At 40.2% G+C, this 24,670-nt stretch overlaps 1 protein-coding gene across 2 annotated transcripts in view; it reads right to left on the minus strand.

The window, feature by feature from the left end:
- The window catches only part of MAP4K3 (mitogen-activated protein kinase kinase kinase kinase 3), a 194,259-nt gene extending 169,705 nt beyond the window's left edge, over positions 1-24,554 (minus strand). For both annotated transcript variants that reach the window (XM_060117942.1, XM_060117941.1), the window contains exon 1: positions 24,183-24,554. In XM_060117942.1, coding sequence (XP_059973925.1) covers positions 24,183-24,278 — 96 coding nt within the window. In that variant the 5' untranslated portion in view covers positions 24,279-24,554. The remainder of the gene's footprint in view (positions 1-24,182) is intronic.
- Between the last annotated feature and the right edge of the window lie 116 nt (positions 24,555-24,670).

Below are 24,670 nucleotides of genomic sequence, written 5' to 3' on the forward strand. Positions count from 1 at the left end.
TAGCCTCCAGAACTAGGAACTACGAGAAAATAAGTTTCTGTTGTTTAAGCCATCCAGTCTGTGATACTTTGTTTTGCCAGCCCAGCAAACTAACACAAGAACCCAGAAATAGACCCATACAAATAGAGTCAAGTGATCTTTGACAAAGGAACAGTGGCAATTAGATGGAAAAGGGATGATCTTTTCAACAAATGGTACTGGAACAACTGGATATCCACATGCAAAAAAAAAAAAAAAATCTAGACACAGATCTTAACACCTCTCACAAAAATCAACTCAAATAGATCATAGATCTAAATGTCAAATGCAAAACTAAAAAAGTTCTAGAAGAGAATACCTAGGTGACCTTGGTTTGGGTTTGGCAATGGGTTTTTAGATAACACCAAAGGCACGATCAATGAAGGAAATAATCAATAAGCTGGACTTCACTAAATTAAAAACTTCTGCTCTGCTAAAGACACTGTTAAGAGAATGAAAAGACAAGCCACAGATGGGAGAAAATAACTGCAAAATACGTATCTGATACAGGATTTCTATCTAAAATATACAAAGAACCCTTAAAACTCAACTGTAAGAAGGCAAGCAATCCAATTTTAAAAAGGACAAAAGATCTGAACAGACAACTCACCAAATGAGATAAACAGATGACAAATAAGCAAACGGAAAGGTGATCAACGTCACTAGGGAACTGCAAATTAAACAACAAGATAATCACTACACACCTATTAAAAATAGCCAAAATCCAAAAGACAGACAACACAAATGCTGGCAGGGCTGTGGAGCAACAGGAACAGTATTCACTGCTGGTGGGAATGCAAAACAGTACAGCCACTCTGGAAGAAAGTTTGACAGGTTTTTACAAAGCTAAACATAGTCTCACCACACAATCCAGCAACTGCACTCCTTGGTATTTACCCAAGAGCTGAAAAGTTATGTCCACACAAAAACCTCTGTACACAGATGCTTAAAGCAGGGAGGAAAGAACAAAGCCCCTTAAAGAATTCAAAACCAAGAGCCTGCTACTCGTTTGGGTCTGGGGTTCAAATCTGCATTACCCATGAGGTGTGGGGAATTCCAAACTGAGCACTTAACATAAAGATTAGTCCCAGACCAATGAGACTCATGAGGTTCCTGATAGGAGCGAAAGCAAAACTATTTTGGAAGGACACTCCCATAATTTAAGCCACAAAAGATTCTTGGAGAAATTTCAGATGAATTCAAAATTAAAATAAAAATCCACAAGTGAGAGTCAGCAAACACAACAAACCAACACACAGAAAGATTAACATCCCCGCCAATTTGAAAAGACAGAATTGTAATTTGAAAGAGAATGCTAATAAGTATGTTAAAATAATCAAAGCTATTAAAAAGGGTCAAAACTCTAAAAACAAGAAACTATGCAAAAAGAATACAGACTTGAAAAAGAAATATAATTTCCTGAAATATAATTATTAAAATTTAAAAAGCAACTGAATCTGCTATGGACTGAACTGTGTCCCCCCCTCTCCCCAATTCATGTGTTGAAACCCTAATGCCACGGTGATGGTGTTTGGAGACAGGGCCCTGGGGAGATAGTTAGGTTTAGATGAGGTCATGGGGGTAGGGACCCTCATATGGCATTAGTGCCCTAAAAGAAGAGACACAAGAGAGCTTCATTCCCTCTCTGCCATGTGAGCACACAGAAAGAAAGCAGATGAGTGCCATCTATAAACCAGAAAGAGAGCCCGCGTCAGAAACCAATCATGTTGGCACACCTTGATCCTACACTTCTAGTCTCCAGAACTGTGAGAAAGTAAATTTCTGTCGTTTAAGCCACCCAGTCTATAGAATTTTGTTTTGGCAGCCTGAGCTAAGACAGAATCTAGCTAACTAAAGCTTAAATAGTTTGACCATCAAAACAGGTGACAGTGATTAACTGGCACCCAAGGAATAAAATAAGAATCCGTAAGTCCAAAAATAAATAAATCAAGAAGTAAAAGCTCTTCATCACAACAGAATGCCAACCAATAAATATAGAAGAAATTAATGGAGTTAGAAAACCACTATTTTGCAACCATCATAGTTAATAATTCAAGTAAGACTCATCAATGGATGCTAAAACTAATAGGTGTAAGTTAGGTGAGGAAGGAGATATTATATAGTCTCAGAGTATCTCCCCACAAATTACTTATTATAATAATTACAAAAGGAAAAAAATAGCAACTTTATAGTGAAGAAATTTGGCAGATCCAAGTTAACCAAGTGATCAAAACTAACATTAATAATGGGACAAATCAACATCATGTGCCTCCTGATACGATTCACTGAGTACACATCATCACTTACATACTTTTCTGCCCAAAATGTGTCACCTGAATTTAACCAAAAGGAAACACCAGACACTCTGAAAATGAAGGACATTCTACAAAATAAATGACACATACTCATCAGAAATATCAGCGTCTAGAAAAGCAAAGAAAGGCTAAAAAACTGTTCTAGATGAAAAGAGATTGAAAACTAAAAGCAATCTATAATCCTGGATTAGTTTCTGAACTAGGAGGAAAAAATGCTCTTATGGACATTATTAAGACCATTGATAGAAATCTGAATACGGTCTATAGATTAGATAATATTATTATATTAATATTACAAGTCTCTGACTCTGATAACTGTACAGTGGTTTTATTTAAGTGAAAATATTTATTTTGAGAAATATACATTGAGTTGTGTATGGGTAAAGGAGCATGATGTCTGTAATTTACTCTCAAATGGTTCAGAGAAAAACAATGTGTGTGTGTGTATATATATATATATATATATATATATATATATATAGAGAGAGAGAGAGAGAGAGAGAGAGAGAGAAGAAAAAAATGATAAAGCAAATGTGGCAAAGTGTTAACCACTGGTGAATTTGGAAAAGGGTATATAAGAGTTCTTTATATTATTCTTCTATTTTTTCCTGTGAGTTCAAATTATTTTTTTAAAGCAACAGATATTTTGAATAGCAGATGAGACATAGATACAATTGAAGATACTGAAGATATGAACCATAATACAAGACAGAATACAGAGCTGAAAAAGTCATGACATTATGAGACATGAAGAAATAGAAGGAAAAGTATACAATAGGAGTTCTAAAGAAAGAACAACAGAGGGATAGGAAAGAAATAATAGTCAAAGACATGCCAGCTTAGAATTTTCCAGGACTGATGAAACAAGTTACTCTTTAGATTAAAGAAAAACAACAAATATTTTTATTTAAATCCATATCTAGAAACATCAATGTAAAACTGAAGGACACCAGAGTCAAAGAAAAAAAATCTTAAAAGACAATTAGAAAGAAAACACTGATTAGCTAGCTACAAGGAACAATTAAATTGACAACAGACTTCTTAGCATCAACAACAGAATATCTTCAAAGTTCTGAGAGAAAATAACTGTCAACTTAGTTACACTACACTAAATTATGATTTAAAGGTTAAGACAAAAAAGACATTTTTGAAAAAAAGAGACTGAGTTTACCTTTACACAGTCAAAAGGAGGGAGGGAGGGAGGGAGGGAGGAAGAACCCTACCAAATAATGCTCACCAGGAAGAAGAAAACTGAAGCCAGAATGATGGAGCAAGATGCCAAGAAACAATGGTGAGCAAAGAAATTGAAAACACATATGGGTGACCGTAAAACAGCACTGTATGTATAAAACAATGATAATAAACACTCATCTGGGAGACAAGAAAGCAATATAGAACCAAAATAACAGGCAACACCACAAAATAAGAAGGTGGTAATTGAACTGAATCATTCCCAAGTCCATGTACTGACCAGAAAGGGAACAGAGAGAGATGTATTAGTTTATTATGCATATTGAAACTTGACACCAAAAGTATAAAAATAAAATGTATAACTTTTAACCCAACAGAGGGGAAAGGGGGGAAATAAAACTTACTTATACCATCCGAATAGTGACACAAGAAGATCAGAAAGACAAGAGTGGCCCTAATGAATTTGGAAAATATTATACTGTAAATCAAATGAGTTGCACGTTCTCCAAGCATTTGTTTGTATCTTGGATATTTGAAACATTATCTATCACATCTCAAAAATGTGGACCCTTGCTTTAGTCAGAATGTCTAGTATCTCTTTGCCCACTTCTGTCCCACAGCTGTATTTTTATCCATATCTACTCTTTTGGAATGGCTTCCCGCACAAATGAAAGGTTCCCTATAAATGAAATGTTCTCTACAAATGAAAACCCAATTATTTCTTTGATTCCTAGATCAGATTCACTCTTCCAGAAAATCTTTATCAAATTAACACCAACACACCTTTCCCTTAAAATTGAATGTCTGCAGTATTTAAAACATGTGATTGCTCTTTTAATTGCTAAAATACTGCCTTATAAATGTTCTTTAGATGTTCCATTTAGGCATATTTTGTTTCCTCAAATCAGATCATAAGCTCCTCAAGATCAGAAAGAAATTCTTTAGGATCTCCTAAACAATCAAGCACAATGTTGTTTATTTTTCACTTAAGGACGTAGAAAACTTTAAGTTATTTTCCTTTAATAAGCACAAAAAATATTAATTTTTGCAAAATATGCACCAATAAACAGATACATCTCATACATAAAAACAAATCAGGTTCTAAGGACTTTGTTTTAATCTTTAGATAATATAGTTGAAGTGGATACCTTTTTAAATAGTCATTTCCCCTGTTTTCATTTTGCCAACTTTAAAGAGTCCATATGCTCAGGGCTAAAAATGTTCAAGGTTAAATCAAAGGAAGTCAGACACCACTAGTACAGTGAAGATTTTAATAAAAACTGAAAATGTGCCTCACATTACAATTACTGTACCACTTTGAAGAAGTATTACATAATAGTTATCTTTTACTACAATATTAGTAGAAAAGGCGAAGGATGAAATTTATAAATTAAAAAAAAAGGCAAAACATTAATAAGTTAAGGAAGAGCTAAGTAAATGTAGAGAGATACTGTATTCACAGATCAAAGGACTCAATACTGTTAAGATCTCAATTTTCCACAAATTGAGCTACAGATCCCACATAATCCCAATAAAATCCCAGTAGGTTATATACGTGATAAAATGTCACAAAATTATGCACACAGGCATGAAAAAAATGAGTGCATGCAAAAAGTGATGAAATCTGACTAAGCTCTAGTTAACTGCACTGTGTCAATCAATCTCCTGGCTTTGATAATGCACTACAGTTAGGCAAAAATATCACCACTGGGGGAAGCTGGGTGTTGGGTCCATGTGACCTCTTTGTACTTTTTTTGCAACTTCCTATGAGTTTTTAATTACTTTAAAATAAAAAGTAAAATCTTGGAAGGCTTTTTCATGTAACTGAAACGCTGATTCTAAAATGTGTATGGTAAAAATAAAGGACCTAGAATAGATAAAACAATTTTGAAAAAGCAGAATAAAGTTGTAGGACTCACTACCTGATTTCAAGGCTTTCTTTCTATGAAGCTACAGTAAGCAAGACTGAGGTATTGCTGAAAACATAGCCAAACAGCTCAACAGGACAAGACAGAGTGCAATATACCTACACATGTACTGTCAACTGATTTTTGTCAAAGGTGCCAAGGTAATCCATTTGTGATTCATTTATATCACGTCCTAGAAGAGCTTTTATAGTGATAGAAATCAGAACAGTGATTGCAATGGCTGGGGGGAAGAGGGTGGACAGCATGACTGGGAATGGATATAAAAGAACTTTCTGAGGTTAAGGAAATGTTCTACCTTAATAAAGGCATGGGTTGCACAGCTGTATATTTGTCAAACTGAAAGATTTAAGATCTATGCATTCACTCTAAGTAAGCCATAATTTAATTTTTAAAATATGCAACAACATACAAGTGTTCTAAAGTATCTGTCTACAAAGAAACATCAAAATACTAAGAGTATCCACCTCTTGGGAGTAAGATTACTCATCATTTTAATTATTTTCTTAAAGTTTTCTTATTGTCTATTTTTTCTTTTAAAAATGTACATGTTATAATCAGAATACAAAACGCTTTTCAAATTTATGCCAGAATAAAAATAGCTAGCTCATATTTTACTGTTCCATTCACTAATCCCCTATACCAATTACCCTCCCAATCTGTAGCATTTTTCTTCAGTAGGAGGACATGTTTTGCACGTCCTCCTGGTAATCCCTCATTAAGAGCTGGGAGAAAGGTTCTGGCTCTTATCAGCCTCTATTAGTCCTAAAGACACTGTTAAAGAATTGTTATTCTCCACAGAAAAATGAAGGGAAGTAATTATTACTACTGTTTCTTCAGAGTAACCACAGTAAGAAAATAATGAAAAAAAAAAAAACCCTCACAGATACCTATTTTCTAACAGAAAATCCAAACTCCATCAGAGCTCCCCCTTCTCAACTTTACTGTCTTTGTAACTGATGCCATTCTCCCACTATTAATTGATTTAAACAAGTATTTATAAAGCACCAACTATGTGCTCCTCAATCAGGCTTAAAATTGTTAAGTCCTCTCTGAATCATCTCTCTCCATCCCTGTATTTCTCCACAAAGCCTTGTCGAATTTCTCTCCAAGATGCTTCTCACCTATCTGTTCTTCCTTTCTGCTCTTCACTACTGTTTGCCTTGTCTGATCCATCACCACTTACCTTACCCTTAGCTTACTCCACATAATCTTCTAGCACAGTTCTGTGGAGGAGAACTGTGGAGGTCCCTGGGATTCCTTTCTGAGGGTCTGAAAAGTCAAAACTATTTTCATAATAATACTGAAATTTTATTGGCCCCCTTTCACTGTGTTGACATTTGTACTAATAATACAAAAGCAATGGTGGTAAAACGGCTGGTGCCTTAGCACAAATCAAGGCAGCAGACCCACAATGTGTAGTAGTCAAGTGTATTCTTCACTGCCAGGCACTCGCTGGGAAAAAATAAAAGCCAGTTTCACTTAAGAATGCCCTTATTGAAGCATAAACATTATTAATTTTATTAAATCTTGACCCTTATCATTTTAATATTCTATTTGATGAAATGCATAAACACTTCTGCATACCAAGTACACTGGTTTATCTCAAAGAACAGCACTAGTGATTGAGTTGCAAACCGAACAAGCCACTTTTTCCACAGAACACTGTTTTTACTTGAGAGAACAGCTGACAAACCAAGATTATTAATGGTTAGGTATCTGACATTTTCTTGAAAATAAACTAAATGAACCTGTTAGTTCAATGAAAAACAACAGTATTTGCTGCATGTGATGCATTTAGCACTTTCAAAGAGAAATTTGAATCTTGGAAAACTTGTATCTACCATCAATACTTTAAGACTTTTCTGATGAGATGAGTGATGATTTACAATATTGTGTAATGAAACACGGCAACGTTGGGAAGATCTGGATAACATCATGAATCCATATTTTCCAAATGACCAATCCATGATGTTAAAAAAATCACACGTGCGTAAAAATGATCCATTTTAAGTCAGAGACCAATAATAAGTGTTTTACCATACTGGTAGGTCTTGGATTCTACATTGCAACTAACTTTTTTTTTTTTAACATCTTTATTGGAGTATAATTGCTTTGCAATGGTGTGTTAGTTTCTGCTGTATAACAAAGTGAATCAGTTATACATATACATATGTTCCCATATCTCTTCCTTCTTGCGTCTCCCTCCCTCCCACCCTCCCTATCCCACACCTCTAGGTGGTCACAAACCACCGAGCTGATCTCCCTGTGCTATGCGGCTACTTCCCACTAGCTATCTATTTTACGTTTGGTAGTGTATATATGTCCATGCCACTCTCTCACTTTGACACAGCTTATCCTTCCCCCTCCCCATATGCTCAAGTCCATTCTCTAGTAGGTCTGTCTTTATTCCTGTCTTAGCCCTAGGTTCTTCATGACCTCTTTTTTTTCTTTCTTTCTTACATTCCATATATATGTGTTAGCATACGGTATTTGTTTTTCTCTTTCTGACTTACTTCACTCTGTATGACAGACTCTAGGTCCATCAACCTCACTACAAATAACTCAATTTCTTTTCTCTTTACGGCTGAGTAATATTCCATTGTATATATGTGCCACATCTTCTTTATCCATTCATCTGTCAGTGGACACTTAGGTTGCTTCCATGTCCTGGCTATTGTAAATAGAGCTGCAATGAACATTTTGGTACATGACTCTTTTTTTTTTTTTTTTTTTTTTTTTTTGTGGTATGCGGGCCTCTCACTGTTGTGGCCTCCCCCGTTGCGGAGCACAGGCTCCGGATGCGCAGGCTCCGGATGCGCAGGCCCAGCGGCCATGGCTCACGGGCCCAGCCGCTCCGCGGCATATGGGATCCTCCCAGACCGGGGCACGAACCCGTATCCCCTGCATCGGCAGGCGGACTCTCAACCACTGCGCCACCAGGGAGGCCCACATGACTCTTTTTGAATTATGGTTTTCTCAGGGTATATGCCCAGTAGTGGGATTGCTGGGTCATATGGTAGTTCCATCTATAGTTTTTTAAGGAACCTCCATACTGTTCTCCATAGTGGCTGTATCAATTTACATTCCCACCAACAGTGCAAGAGTGTTCCCTTTTCTCCACGCCCTCTCCAGCATTTACTGTTTCTAGATTTTTTGATTATGGCCATTTTGACCAGTGTGAGATATCATCTCATTGTAGGTTTTTGTTTTTGTTTTTTTTTTTTGGCAGTACGCGGGCCTCTCACTGTTGTGGCCTCTCCCGTTGTGGAGCACAGGCTCCAGACGCACAGGCTCAGCGGCCATGGCTCATGAGCCCAGCTGCTCCGCTGCATGTGGGATCCTCCCGGACCGGGGCACGAACCCATGCCCCCTGCATCGGCAGGCGGACTGCCAACCACTGCGCCACCAGGGAAGCCCCTCATTGTAGTTTTGATTTGCATTTCTCTAATGATTAATGATGTTGAGCATTCTTACACGTGTTTGTTGGCAATCTGTATATATTCTTTGGAGAAATGTCTATTTAGGTCTTCTTCCCATTTTTGGATTGGGTTGTTTGTTTATTTGTTATTGAGCTGCAAAAGTTGCTTGTAAATTTTGGAGATTAATCCTTTGTCAGTTGTTTCATTTGCAAATATTTTCTCCCATTCTGAGGGTTGTCTTTTGGTCTTGTTTATGGTTTCCTTTCCTGTGCAAAAGCTTTGAAGTTTCATTAGGTTCCATTTGTTTACTTTTGTTTTTACTTCCATTTCTCTAGGAGGTGGGTCAAAAAGGATCTTGCTGTGATTTATGTCAAAGAATGTTCTTCCTATGTTTTCCTCTAAGAGTTTGATAGTGTCTGGCCTTACATTTAGGTCTTTAATCCATTTTGAGCTTATTTTTGTGTATGGTTTTAGGAGTGTTCCAATTTCATACTTTTACATGTACCTGTCCAGTTTTCCTAGCACCACTTATTGAAGAGACTGTCTTTTCTCCACTGTATATTCTTGCTTCCTTTATCAAAGATAAGGTGACCATATGTGCGTGGGTTTATCTCTGGGCTTTCTATCCTGTTCCATTGATCTATATTTCTGTTTTTGTGCCAGTACCATACTGTCTTGATTACTATAGCTTTGTACTAGAGTCTGAAGTCAGGGAGCCTGATTCCTCCAGCTCCATTTTTCGTCCTCTAGATTACTTTGGTTATTCGGGGTCTTTTGTGTTTCCATACAAATTGTGAAATTTTTTGTTCTAGTTCTGTGAAAAATGCCAGTGGTAGTTTGATAGGGATTGCATTGAATCTGTAGATTGCTTTGGGTAGTAGAGTCATTTTCATAATGTTGATTCTTCCAATCCAAGAACATGGTATATCTCTCCATCTATTTGTATCACCTTTAATTTCTTTCATCAGTGTCTTATAATTTTCTGCATACAGGTCTTTTGTCTCCTTAGGTAGGCTGATTCCTAGATATTTTATTCTTTTTGTTGCAATGGTAAATGGGAGTGTTTTCTTTATTTCACTTTCAGTCTTTTCATCATTAGTGTATAGGAATGCCAGAGATTTCTGTGCATTAATTTTGCATCCTGCTACTTTACCAAATTCAATGATTAGCTCTAGTAGTTTTCTGGTAGAATCTTTAGGATTCTCTATGTATAATACCATGTCATCAACAAACAGTGACAGCTTTACTTCTTTTCCAATTTGGATTCCTTTTATTTCCTTTTCTTCTCTGATTGCTGTTGCTAAAACTTCCAAAACTATGTTGAATAAGAGTGGTGAGAATGGGCAACCTTGTCTTGTTCCTGATCTTAGTGGAAATGCTTTCAGTTTTTCACCATTGAGGACGATGTTGGCTGTGGGTTTGTCATATATGGCCTTTATTATGTTGAGGAAAGTTCCCTCTATGCCCATTTTCTGCAGGGTGTTTATCATAAATGGGTGTTGAATTTTGTCGAAAGCTTTCTGTGCATCTATTGAGATGATCATATGGTTTTTCTCCTTCAATTTGTTAATATGGTGTATCACACTGATTGATTTGCATATATTGAAGAATCCTTGCATTCCTGGAATAAACCCCATTTGATCATGGTGTATGATCCTTTTAATGTGCTGTTGGATTCTGTTTGCTAGTATTTTGTTGAGGATTTTTGCATCTATGTTCATCAGTGATATTGGCCTGTAGTTTTCTTTCTTTGTGACATCTTTGTCTGGTTTTGGTATCAGAATGATAGTGGCCTCGTAGAATGAGTTTGGGAGTGTTCCTTCCTCTGCTATATTTTGGAAGAGTTTGAAAAAGATAGGTGTTAGCTCTTCTCTAAATGTTTGAAAGAATTCGCCTGTGAAGCCATCTGGTCCTGGGGTTTTGTTTGTTGGAAGATTTTTAATCACAGTTTCAATTTCAGTGCTTGTGATTGGTCTGTTCATATTTTCTATTTCTTCCTGGTTCAGTCTCGGCAGGTTGTGCATTTCTAAGACTGTCCATTTCTTCCAGGTTGTCCATTTTATTGGCATACAGCTGCCTGTAGTAAGCTCTAATGATCCTTTGTGTTTCTGCAGTGTCAGTTGTTACTTCTCCTTTTTCATTTCTAATTCTATTGATTTGAGTCTTCTCCGTTTTTTTCTTGATGAGTCTGGCTAATGGTTTATTAATTTTGTTTATCTTCTCAAAGAACCAGCTTTTAGTTTTATTGATCTTTGCTATTGTTTCCTTCATTTCTTTTTCATTTATTTCTGATCTGATCTTTATAATTTCTTTCCTTCTGCTAACTTTGGGGTTTTTTTCTTCTTCTTTCTCTAATTGCTTTAAGTGCAAGGTTAGGTTGTTTATTCGAGATGTTTCCTGTTTCTTAAGGTGGGATTGTATTACTATAAACTTCCCTCTTAGAAGTGCTTTTGCTGCATCCCATAGGTTTTGGGTCGTCGTATCTCCATTGTCATTTGTTTCTAAGTATTTTTTAATTTCCTCTTGATTTCTTCAGTGATCACTTCGTTATTAAGTAGTGTATTGTTTAGCCTCCATGTGTTTGTATTTTTTACAGATCTTTTCCTGTAATTGATATCTAGTCTCATGGCGTTGTGGTCGGAAAAGATACTTGATACGATTTCAATTTTCTTAAATTTACCAAGGCTTGATTTGTGACCCAAGATATGATCTATCCTGGAGAATGTTCCATGAGCACTGGAGAAAAATGTGTATTCTGTTGTTTTTGGATGGAATGTCCTATAAATATTAATTAAGTCCATCTTGTTTAATGTATCATTTAAAGCTTGTGTCTCCTTATTTACTTTCATTTTGGCTGATCTGTCCATTGGTGAAAGTGGGATGTTAAAGTCCCTAGTATGATTTTGTTACTGTTGATTTCCCCTTTTATTTGCCTTATGTATTGAGGTACTCCTATGCTGGGTGCATAAATATTTACTATTGTTATATCTTCTTCTTGGATCGATCCCTTGATCATTATGTAGTGTCCTTCTTTGTCTCTTGTAATAGTCTTTATTTTAAACTCTATTTTGTCTGATATGAGAATTGCTACTCCAGCTTTCTTTTGATTTCCATTTGCATGGAATGTCTTTTTCCATCCCCTCACTTTCAGTCTGTATGTGTCCCTAGGTCTGAAGTGGGTCTCTTTTAGACAGCATATATACGGGTCTTTTTTTGTGTGTCCATTCAGCCAATCTGTGTCTTTTGGTGGGAGCATTTAATCCACTTACATTTAAGGTAATTATCGATATGTATGTTCCTATTCCCATTTTCTTAATTGTTTTGGGTTTGTTATTGTAGGTCTTTTCCTTCTCTTGTGTTTCTTGCCTAGAGAAGTTCCTTTAGCATTTGTTGTAAAGCTGGTTTGGTGGTGCTGAGCTCTCTCAGCTTTTGCTTGTCTGTAAAGGTTTAAATTTCTCCAGCATATCTGAATGAGATCCTTGCTGGGTAGAGTAATCTTGGTTGTAGGTTTTTCTCCTTCATCACTTTAAGTATGTCCTGCCACTCCCTTCTGGTTTGCAGAGTTTCTGCTGAAAGATCAGCTGTTAACCTAGTGGGGATTCTCTTGTGTGTTATTTGTTTTTCCCTTGCTGCTTTTAATATGTTTTCTTTGTATTTAATATCTGATAGTTTGATTAATATGTGTCTTGGCATTGTTTCTCCTTGGATTTATCCAGTATGGGACTCTCTGTGCTTCCTGGACTTGATGAACTATTTCCTCTCCCATATTAGGGAAGTTTTCAACTATAATCTCTTCAAATATTTTCTCAGTCCCTTTCTTTTTCTCTTCTTCTTCTGGGACCCCTATAATTCAAATGTTCGTGCATTTAATGTCCCAGAGGTCTCTGAGACTGCCCTCATTTCTTTTCATTCTTTTTTCTTTATTCTGCTCTGCAGTAGTTATTTCCATTATTTTATCTTCCACGTCACTTATCTGTTCTTCTGCCTCAGTTATTCTGCTATTGATCCCATCTAGAGTATTTTTAATTTCATTTATTGTGTTGTTCATCGTTGCTTCTTTCCTCTTTAGTTCTTCTAGGTCCTTGTTAAATGTTTCTTGCATTTTCTCTATTCTATTTCCAGGATTTTGGATCATCTTTACTATCATTATACTGAATTCTTTTTCAGGTAGACTGCCTATTTCCTCTTCATTTGTTAGGTCTGGTGCGTTTTTACCTTGCTCCTTCATCTGCTGTGTGTTTTTCTGTCTTCTCATTTTGCTTATCTTACTGTGTTTGGGGCCTCCTTTTTGCAGGCTGCAGGTTCGTAGTTCCTGTTGTTTTTGGTGTCTGTCTCCAGTGGCTAAGGTTGGTTCAGTGGGTTGTGTAGGCTTCCTGGTGGAGGGGACTAGTGCCTGTGTTCTGGTGGATGAGGCTGGATCTTGTCTTTCTGGTGGTCAGGTCCTCGTCTGGTGGTGTGTTTTGGGGTGTTTGTGGCCTTATTATGATTTTAGGCAGCCTCTCTTGGATGGGGCTGTGTTCCTGTCTTGCTAGTTGTTTGGCATAGGGTGTCCAGCACTGTAGCTTGCTGGTCGTTGAGTGGAGCTGGGTCTTGGTGTTGAGATGGAGATCTCTGGGAGATTTTCACTGTTTGATATTACGTGGAGCTGGGAAGTCTCTTGTGGACCAGTGTCCTGAAGTTGGCTCTCCCACCTCAGAGGCACAGCCTTGACGCCTGGCTGGAGCACCAAGAGCCTTTCATCCATACGGTTCAGAATAAAAGGGAGAAAAAATAGAAAGAAAGAAAGAGGATAAAATAAAATAAAGTAAGATAAAATAAAATAAAGTTATTAAAATAAAAAATAATTATTAAGAAAAAAATTTTAAAAAGTAAAAAACGGACGGACAGAACCCTAGGACAAATGGTGAAAGCAAAGCTATACAGACAAAATCTCACACAGAAGCATATACATACACACTCACAAAAAGAGGAAAAGGGGAAAAAATAATATATCTTGCTCCCAAAATCCACCTCCTCAATTTGGGATGATTTGTTATCTATTCAGGTATTCCACAGAGGCAGGGTACATCACGTTGATGGTGGAGCTTTAATCTGCTGCTTCTGAGGCTGCTGGGAGAAATTTCCCTTTCTCTTCTTTGTTTGCACAGTTCCCGAGGTTCGGCTTTGGATTTGGCCCCGCCTCTGCGTGTAGGTCACCTGAAAGCGTCTGTTCTTCGCTCAGACAGGACAAGGTTAAAGGAGCAGCTGATTTGGTGGCTCTGGCTCAGTCAGGCCAGGGAGAGGGAGGGGTACGGATGCGGGGCGAGCCTGTGGTGGCAGAGGCCACCTGCCTGATGTGCGCCGTGTGTTCTCCTGGGGAAGTTGTCCCTGGATCACATGACCCTGGCAGTGGCGGGTTGCACAGGCTCCTGGGAGGGGCGGTGTGGATGGTGACCTGTGCTTGCACACAGGCTTCTTGGTGGCAGCAGCAGCAGCCTTAGTGTCTCATGTCCGTCTCTTGGGTCCACACTGTTAGCCGTGGCTCGCGCCCGTCTCTGGAGCTCCTTTAAGCAGTGCTCTTAATCCCCTCTCCTCGCTCCCCAGGAAACAAAGAGGCAAGAAAAAGTCTCTTGCCTCTTCGGCAGGTCCAGACTTTATCCTGGACTCCCTCCCGGCTAGCCGTGGCGCACTAGCCCCCTTCAGGCTGTGTTCACGGCGTCAACCCCAGTCCTCTCCCTGCAATCTGACCGAAGGCCGAGCCTCAGCTCCCCGCCCCCGCCCGCCCCGGCTGGGGAGCAGACAAGCCTCTCGGGCTGGTGAGTGCTGGTCGGCACCGATCCTCTGTGCGGGAATCTCTCCGCTTTGCCCTCCGCACCCCTGTTGCTGCGCTCTCCTCCGCGGCTCCGAAGCTTCTTCCCCGCCACCCTGTCTCTCCCCCAGTGAAGGGGCTTCCTAGTTTGCGGAAGCCTTTCCTCCTACACGGCTCCCTCCCACTGGTGCAGGTCCCGCCCCTATTCTTTTGTCTCTATTTATTCTTTTTTCTTTTGCCCTACCCAGGTACGTGGGGAGTTTCTTGCCTTTCGGTAGGTCTGAGGTCTTCTGCCAGCGTTCAGTGGGTGTTCTATAGGAGCAGTTCCACGTGTAGATGTATTTCTGATATATCTGTGGGGAGGAAGGTGATCTCCGCGTCTTACTCTTCCACCATCTTCTCTCTCTTACTCTTCCGCCATCTTCTCTCCGCAACTAACTTTTAATTGTCAAGTTGTGGAGATGTATAAGAGGAAAATATCCACAATTACCTGAAAAGGCTGTTAAAATATTCTCCTTTTCCAAATAAATACATGTGAGAGACCAGATTTTCTTCACATGTCAACCAAAACAAAATATCCCAATAGGATGAATGAAAAACACATCTGAGAAACAGCTGTATTCTATTTAACCAAATATTAAAGAGACTTGCAAAATGTACAACAATCCCACTCCCTTCACTCAATTTTTGTTTGGAAAACAGTTATTTTTCATGAAAATGTCATTTATGTTAACATGTAATAGGTTTATTATTCTTTTTAATAAATTAATATTTTAAAAAATTTCTCAGGTATAATTGCTAATATAGTCAATAGCAATAGATATAATTAACATAAACAACTTTGGTGTACTCAATAATTTTTAAGAGTACAAAAGGATTCTGAAACAGACTCTATTTTACAGATATTTCTGTCCTTCCACTCTCATTACGATTGCCAGAATAATCCTGGGCACTTTCAACATTATTATTTCTTGTACAAAAGCCTTAGTGTTCCCAGCATCCTGTCACTTCCTATCTACACAATTTTACCTGGCTTCCAAGAACTTCATAAATTGTCCCTGCCTTATCTAGCAAATTTTACTTCTCCATGCTTCCCAACACAAGTCTCCATGTTACTTAATCCTCCCTTTCAGTCTCTAACCCTTTACTCCTGTGGTTAAACGCTCACCTGGAAAGCACCCCCAGCCCCTATTCCCTCCTCTGCTTTCCTCCTCTCGCCCTGCCTCCTCCAATCTAAACTTTCTCATCATAAGGGCCCAGAGAGCAAATAGGACAATGCCTTGAACGTCAGGCTTAAACCACCAATGGAGTATAATCTTTAAAAATTTTGAATCACTATATTGTATACCTGTAACTAATACAATATTGTACAGAAACTATACTTCAATTTTTTAAAAAAGGTGTGCACTTTAGTTTACGGGCCATGAGGAGAAGATTCTTTGAGCAGAAGGTGGATGATTTATACAGAAAGAATTTTCTTACCACCTCAAGTTTCTAAGAAGAGTTTAAACAAACTAAATAAATGTCTTCTTTGGACATACCTAAATTTACGGTCAAACCTAAGATTTTTCCAATAGACTTTAAGGACTAAGGGAGGTGATACACTGTCACATTAGGAATCCAAACCTAAAATCTCAAGTCAAGGCAGCTGGAACTCTGAAACATGGCATCTTCCAGAACCAAAAAAACTGTAAAAAACAAAGTAGAAAACGAACATGATTTCATCTCTCAAATCTAAGGCCTTTTGGTATTGGTGAACAAAGTCCTCTTCCTGATTAGAAGTCCAATTTAATCATATTTTCAAAAAACAAAACCCAGTATGTAATAGCTATAAATATTCACTAGTCTCTAAATGTCTTTACTTTAAAATGACAGAGTATTCTCATATGTATGTAAGTTATGAACATTGCTTATTATGCAGAAGATACATTAAACCCACTGATTTAGTTTAGGTCTAATAATAAACCACAATGTTTAATTCATTCTATACCCACTATGGCCAGAGATCTAGGTCAAGCCCAATGTCATCTCCACTTTAAAACCTGCTATGATTTCTCCCAACCAGAAATAATGATTTCCTTCCTCTAAACTTAGGTAGTAGCACACGGTTTGTTCCTCTCATGCCAGTTCATTCATTCATTCCACAAATATTTACTGAGGGTCTAAATATGTGTTAGGCACTTTTCTATGTTCTGGGGATACAGCCATGAACAAAACCAAACCACCAGCTTCCTGGACTTACACTCTAGCGGGGAAAGAAAGGCAATAAACAAATAAATATAAGGTGATACGTGCCACAATGAAAATTAGGGAGAGTAAGAGGCAAAGCTGAAGTTTTTATAAAGCTAATAAAACTTACAGTTCAGGCCTCCTCACTTCCCCGGGGCCTCTATGAGGGATGAAAGTTACTGGGACACGTAGTACGTTGTTGGTGGGGAAGAGAAGCCCGGTGGCTATCAGGAAGCACTACATGACAGCATTTTTGATCAAATGCCTAAAGAGACCTCAGAAGAAAGGGACCTGACTCTAAGGTTACAGCATTTTGTTGGGACATCTTTTCTAACTCTCAATAATTATTCACTTTCACACCAAACTTTTTATTCTAAGTTATTTGTTTTATCAACGAGGGTACCCAAATTACTGTATAAAGTTCAGGGCCTACAAAATCTGGATCCATCCCTGGTAAAGACAGAAGTGGGGAGGAGCTGTTTTTTATAGGATGATAAGGAACAGGCACATTAAAAGGTGACATTTGAGCTGAGACCTGAGGGAAATGAAGAAACAAACCATACAGATATGGGGGGGGGGTTACGAGCACAGACAGCAAGTGTAAAACCACTGAGGCAGCAGCACGAGGAGCAGAGTAGGTTAGTTAGACAGGAGCAGGAGAAATACACAATAATAAACAGTATTACCGACAAGTAACCAGTACTGAGTATGACGTGACAGGCACTGGCCCAAGTACTTTTTAAAAATATTCCTTTCTTTATTATTTATTTATTTATTTTGGCTGTGCTGGGTCTTAGTTGTGGCACGTGGGCTTCTTAGTTGCAGCACGCAGACTCTTAGTTGCAGCACGCATGCGGGATGTCGTTCTCTGACCAGGGATCAAACCCGGGCCCGCTGCATTGGGAGTGCAGAGTCTTACCCACTGGACCACCAGGGAAGTCCCCCAAGTACTTTTCTAAGCATCTCCATTTTATAACGGAGGAAACTGAGGCACAGAGGGAAGGATTAGGTAATTGGCTAGTGGGTGGTGAAACTAGGCAGTCTGCCTCCAGAGCCCGGTCTTAAATCACTATGCTGAATATATACTACCAAATGTAAAATAGATAGCTACTGGGAAGCAGCCGCATAGCACAGGGAGATCAGCTCCGTGCTCTGTGACCACCTCAGAGCGGTGGGATAGGGAGGGTGGGAGGGAGACTCAAGAGGGAGGAGATATGGGGATATGTGTATATGTATACCTGATTCACTTTGTTATAAAGCAGAAACTAACATACCATTGTAAAGCAATTATACTCCAATAAAGCTGTTAAAAATAAAATCACTGTGCTGTGCTACAGAGAAGTCAGTTGTCTAGATTATGGAGTGTCAAGACAATCTCTCAGCCAGTAAGAGATTTAATGTGCTAGAAAAGAGGAAATCAACACAGTTTTGATCTCAAATTATGATGGCTAAAAGTAGGTTCACAATTTATGTCCCTGTAAATAAAGTACCAAGTCTTGTCATTTTTCCTACTCCACACACAGTCCCTAGGACCTTTCCTTTCATATTACAGCTATTCAGTGTAGGATGAATGTTAAATGGACTCTCATGAGAGAATGACTAACTATTCATTCTCAATACAAAATAATTAGATGTTGTTTCACAAGTAAATATACATACAAATCAAATCTTGGAGGTAAGTACCTCCTTTAGGGAATCAGATCCATATCAAAGTCAGGTAAGCTGTTTGTATCTACAGAAATTATCCCACAATCTGTTCCACTGTCATTTTCCACCTCAAATAACTACTGATACGAGGAAACTCTACCTTAATTTACCTTAAATACTCAAACAATCATTCTGAAGTTTAGGACCACTTCCTCTGGTCCCTCTAGACTCTGTCCTCCATGAAAGTAAAAATGGGCATAATCCGGATACACGTTTTATTTTCCTTCAGCTGTTCTTTTCTAAATGCTTAAGGTCTTCACGTCCCTCATAGGAGGCGAGGTTTCAGAACTGAGTTTTCCAGAAAAGTTCTTATAAATCCTGACTATGATGAAAGAATTAGTGTTTGATGATATTAATCGGAATAACATGAGAGTCGCAGAGTTACAGACAAGTCAACACATAATTCACTGAATACTTGAACATACAAATTAATTTCCTGATTTCACTGTCCAACCTTCAATTTTTCTCCTGTCAGCTTTCAGAGTCTCTCTACATAGATCACCATGTGAATGCTACCTTGGAGCTTAGCCACATTACAGCCTCTGCTTCAGAGGGAATGGCTTCCAAACACACACAGATAAAATCAATATCAACATTTCCAAAGCATGTTCTACAAGACACCAGTTCTAAGGACAAGCAATCGGTATTACAGAGAAGAATCCCATCATCAAGTAACTTTGGAGTTTGCTGGGTTAAGCAAAGTTTACCAGGTTTCTTTACCATAGGAGTTCTCGGTCTCTGATACACTCATAGTACTGCTTTCCCTGGAGCATCCTGGTCACAGTTTTTTGTTTGTTTGCTTGTTTGGCTGCATCCCACAGCATGCAGGATCTTCTTAGTTCCCAGACCAGGGATCGAACCCGTGCCCCCGGCATTGGAAGTGCAGAGTTCTAACCACTGGACTGACGGGGAAATCCCCTGGTCACAGTTTGGAAAATGCTTATGAAGTCCAGTCTGGAAGTAAAGGATGATTCCAAGGCTTCAAGCCTTAACAAACTGACCCTACTGGGGCTTTTGACATTGTCTCCATTTGTCAGCTGGAGATAATGGGCTAAAACTCAGAAGGCACAAGCTGGAGGCATCTGGGAGTCATTCACAGGGACAAAGCTAACACCACAAGACCAGATGAGATACTCCCTGAGAAACACGTGAAGACCAGTACTTCAAAACAACCCTGCCTTACCCTATCTCTAGCTTTAGTATTGTCTCTCTAGCAATAAACCTAGAAAAACATCCGTAAATGAAGACTCTAAGGGTAGGAATAATACAAATTAAACTGGAAAACTGCCTGAGAAAAAATAGCATAATGCATGTGAAAATCATACTAATGTTGATAAATGTTGATAATGTGATATGGTATACAAAGACCTAACTTCTCCAAGTAATTGCTTTCAAGTGACAAACCTATAGATCATTCATTCTCTTCTTTTTTGGGATCATGGAACTCTCTGAGAATGTAATAAATACCAAAAGCCATCTCTCCAGAAAAACACACACACATACAACATTAAGCCTATAAATTTCCAAGGGTTTCATGGGCCCCCTGAGGCTCAACCACAGAGCCCTTTCTAGCTGTCAACTCCCAAGTCCCTGAGTAACTCCTGCTACAGATACTTCACCTGACAGATAAAGCCCAGAGTTACAGGACATTTAAAAGTATGTAAGTCTTTTCTTTTTTTTTTTCCTTTCTTTTTTTTTTTTGCGGTACGTGGGCCTCTCACTGTTGTGGCCTCTCCCGTCGCGGAGCACAGGCTCCGGACGTGCAGGCTCAGTGGCCATGGCTCACGGGCCCAGCCGCTCCGCGGCATGTGGGATCCTCCCGGACGGGGGCACAAACCCGTGTCCCCTGAATCGGCAGGTGGGCTCTCAACCACTGCGCCACCGGGGAAGCCCAGCCTTTTCTTTTTAAACTATATTTTCATGTACTTTAAGACAGTGCAGAGGAAATGTATATTTGCATTTTTTTGGCCTCAAAAAAATTAAAACGTATTTGTTGAGTGAAACAAGTCAACAGCATAAACAGAAGGGCATATGATGGTAATAATACCTTCACAACAAAACAGCTCTGAGAGGCTAAGTGATTTTATAAGGCCAAAGAGCTAATGAATTCTAGATCTTCCACATCCTAGCTCAGTACTTTTTAACTAAACCATGCCACCTTAAATATAATAAGCATATTATTACACTGCATAGGATATAGCTTTCAAAATAAAAATCACTTAAAACACCAACCTTCTAAGAATGACTATAAATAATTAGGCCTCTAACTTATTTACTTAATCGGATCATTCCATTTTTAGCACCTAAATACTGACAAATTAAGGAGCAAATTATATGTACTGGCTTTTGAAAAAAATTCTTTAAGGCACTACTCTCTAATCAACACCATTTGTATAAATAATGAAAATCGAAAACAGCAAAATACAAAAAAATCTGTTATCTTTATAGCATGAACATGACTATGTACAGACAAAAATACAAATAGTTTAAGCTTTGGGTCATTCAGCAAATGGGATATGACGCCAAAAACCACAGAGTTTCTCTGCTTTGGGCCCCTGATATTAGAAGAGTCTGGCAGGCAGGGATCAAGCATCTATTATCTGATGTCCACTTGGCAGACTCTACAAAAACAGTGAGGCCTGGCTGCACAGCAGGAGTCAGGTATTCTAACTACTACTTAAAGATCCACTCTACCTCAGAGTGTGGCTGCAATTAACATGCTAAACTAAGTGTGTGCCTCCATTTCTCCACTGGAAATTCGATAATACATTATCTGCCCATATGCTGGTTAAGGACACAGTAGCTAGAGCAAACTGGTTCACATTTTGGCTTTGCCACCTACGAACTTTGGCAAGTTACTGTAACTTCCCTGTGCCTTAGTTTCTTCTGATGCAAAATGGAGTTAATAACAGCATCTCTTTCATTGGGCTATTGTAAGGATTGAGGTAATACATGGAGAAGTCTTCGAACACTGCCTGGCAAGTAATAAGCACTCTATAAATGTTAGTTTCCATTATCATTATTTTAAACAGATGACAAGATTAATCAACTTATACCTGCACTGCACTTAGATGTCCTTAGGAAATTACAGGCCTAATTTTTTTACGTTTTAATCATGTGGCTTAACTACCAGCTGTTTTTTCTAAATATAGTAAATACATGGCCAATTATTCTTGTAAAGAACTGAAAAAGAACTTACTGTCTACACTGCCGCCTAAGCCTGATACATTAGCAAAGGTTCAGTTAACTTTTCATCTCAATATAACCAGACTCCCTTTTTAAAAATTTTATTTATTTATTATTATTATTATTATTATTATTTTTTGGCTGCGTTGGGTCTTCGTTGCTGTGTGCAGGCTTTCTCTAGTTGTGGTGAGCGGGGGCTACTCTTTGTTGCAGTGCACAGGCTTCTCATTGTGGTGGCTTCTCTTGTTGAGGAGCACAGGCTCTAGGCACGTGGGCTTCAGTAGTTGTGGCTCGTGGGCTCAGTAGCTGTGGCTCGTGGGTTCTAGAGCGGAGGCTTAGTAGTTGTGGCGCATGGGCTTAGTTGCTCCCCAGCATGTGGGATCTTCCCAGACCAGGGCTCGAACCTGTGTCCCCTGCATTGGCAGGTGGATTCTTAACCATTGTGCCATCAGAGAAGCCCTAACCAGACTCCCTTAACCAACTCTAAGCTACCTGGATTCACTCACTTCAACTTTCACAATCACTACAAATTCCAAGCACAATACCGTAATGGTTATGCTTACAATGGCCTCCTAACTGCTCTTTACCTCTGCCCCCCATCTCCACTCCCCACACTGCAGTAGGTAAAGCTTGAAAGCTTGTAAAAATCCAAGTCTAATTTCACTCTCCTACTTAAAACCCTGCAATGGTTCCTTACTGTCCTAAAGAGAAGTCCCACCTCCTTACAAGACCAAAGAGGCCTGCATGATCTAGGGTCATCCTCCCTCTCTGGCTACTGAGGCCACATAGGCCTTCTTTCAAATCCTCACCCTGTTCCTTGGGGCCTCCAAGCCTGCACAGATCATGCTTCCTCTATCTGGCATAATTCCCTCTCCTCATTGCCTCTGACTCCCCAGAGGAGATGAAGTCCTCCTGTTATACGCTCTCCTAACCCTAATCCTAATCCTCTCCTCTCTGCAGCACGAAGAAATCAATAAAATAATTATTTAAATGGTTGTTTCATGTTGTTCTTGTCCAAAAAATATAAACAAGTAAGACTTGGGAACATGTCTCTCTTTTAGCGCTACAACCCAAGTGCTTAGATAGATGCACAGTACCTTATACACAGTAGGTGTGTCACATAGGTGACAACATAGACACCTGTGTTGTCTATGGAGAAAAGTGGTGATGTAACTGATGATGGAAAGCAAATCATCCACAAAACAAGACTAATGCAGAATACTGGCTGCACTGTATTAAATATCTAAGTTACCATATGCGTTACAAGTGAAGTAAAAGTAAAAACCTACTGCTTAAAGGTGGGCAAAATAAAGTTAAGACTCAACTTTCCAAAGTAAAGTTTCTTTGTGCATCCTCAGGTGTTATGTGAAACAGGCGGAGTTCCACTTGAGTTACCAGTAAGAAGATACACAACCAAATCAAGACTGCTGCCACATTTGGCACAAGCCTGCTCTTCTTGGCAGTCTCTGTGAGGCCAAGAGTTGAGCTGGCCAGAGAAGCATGATTTATCTGCCACATTTAGAAGTGGTCCCTCTACAACAGGAATGCTATGCTACTAATGGGCTTTGAATTCTAACCTTGCCAAACCAGTACCTTTCCTAAGTATTCAATTCACTTACATATAAAAAAAAAAGCTGAATCCTATGTGTCCCTGACAAAAACAAGTTTAATAAGGCATCACAGTCCCATTCGAGTTGGAGAAAAAGTTGCTCTTTCGAAAGAAAAAAAGAAGGAAAGAAGGGAGGGGAGGGGAAGAAAGAAAGAAAGAGAGAGAGAAAGGGAGAAAGAAAGGGAGAGAGGAAGGGAGGAACGGAGGAAGGAAGAAAGAAGTCATGCTAACCAGATCTCTTTTACAAAAGAAAGTCATTACTTGGAAAATTAAAAGAAACTGGTAGGCGGATGCTAGGAGGCTAAAGGTTGAGGGGCTGTCGATGGACGCTGCCCAGTGAAATGACTATCGCCGGGTGTGGTGGGCAGCATTTGCCAACCCACCGCGAACAATCCCAGGTCCGTGGAGAGCATGCAGGTTTGACATAAGCCAAACCCCTGCTGTCCGGCTCGTCGCACTGACCCTGCCAATGCAACAAACGCGCAGACCCTCTCCGCGCGGTGAGGAGCGGAGTTGCCGCCGCCGTTCAGCGCTTCCCGGGAAATGCGCGTCCGGGGGAGGCTCAGGTAAGGACCCGGAGATCTCGGGATTAAACGTTTGGCCCTTTGTTCTCTGCACGGTCGCGGAGCCCTGGGCACCCGCCGCTCCTCCTCGCCCACCGCTCCCGGGCGCCAGCGACTCCCGCCGACAGGCAGCGCAGACTCGGGCGCCCCGACTCGCCGGCGCTCCTCGCCCTCCCCGCGGCGGGTCAGCGCCCCACAGCCTCAGCGGCGCGCGGCCCCTCGCCCTCACCTTGTAGACGTCGCCGTAGGTGCCGCTGCCGATGCGCTGAATCAGCTCGAAGTCCTCCTGAGGGTTCCGGCGGGACAGATCGAAGCAGGGGTTCATGGCGGGCCCCGGGTGCCCCCCGCCTCCCTCCCGGGCAGGGGAGGGGGGGCGCTCAGGGGGCCACACGGAGAGTGGGAGCCGCGGCGGGCCCCCTGCTCCCCCGGCGGTCACAATCGCCCGGCTCCACGCTGCGGCCGCCGCCGCGGACGACGACGACCGGCCTAACCGTCCCCGCCCCCCGCAGCCCGCCGCGGCGCCGAACCCGGGTCACACCCACACGGAGCCAACGACGCTCGCAGCCCCTCGCTCGGGGTGAAACTCCAACATGGCTTCCGCCTTCGCCGCTCCTCCCCCTCCCCTTACTCCGGCTCCTCCACCCTCCTCCCCTTTCCCGGCTCCCGCCCGACTGCGCAGCCGCGAGCACGGAGGGAGCGCTCTCCGGCCCCGCGCGC

This window comes from Mesoplodon densirostris, chromosome 14 (assembly GCF_025265405.1).
Source record: "Mesoplodon densirostris isolate mMesDen1 chromosome 14, mMesDen1 primary haplotype, whole genome shotgun sequence".
Taxonomy (NCBI): Eukaryota; Metazoa; Chordata; class Mammalia; order Artiodactyla; family Ziphiidae; genus Mesoplodon; species Mesoplodon densirostris.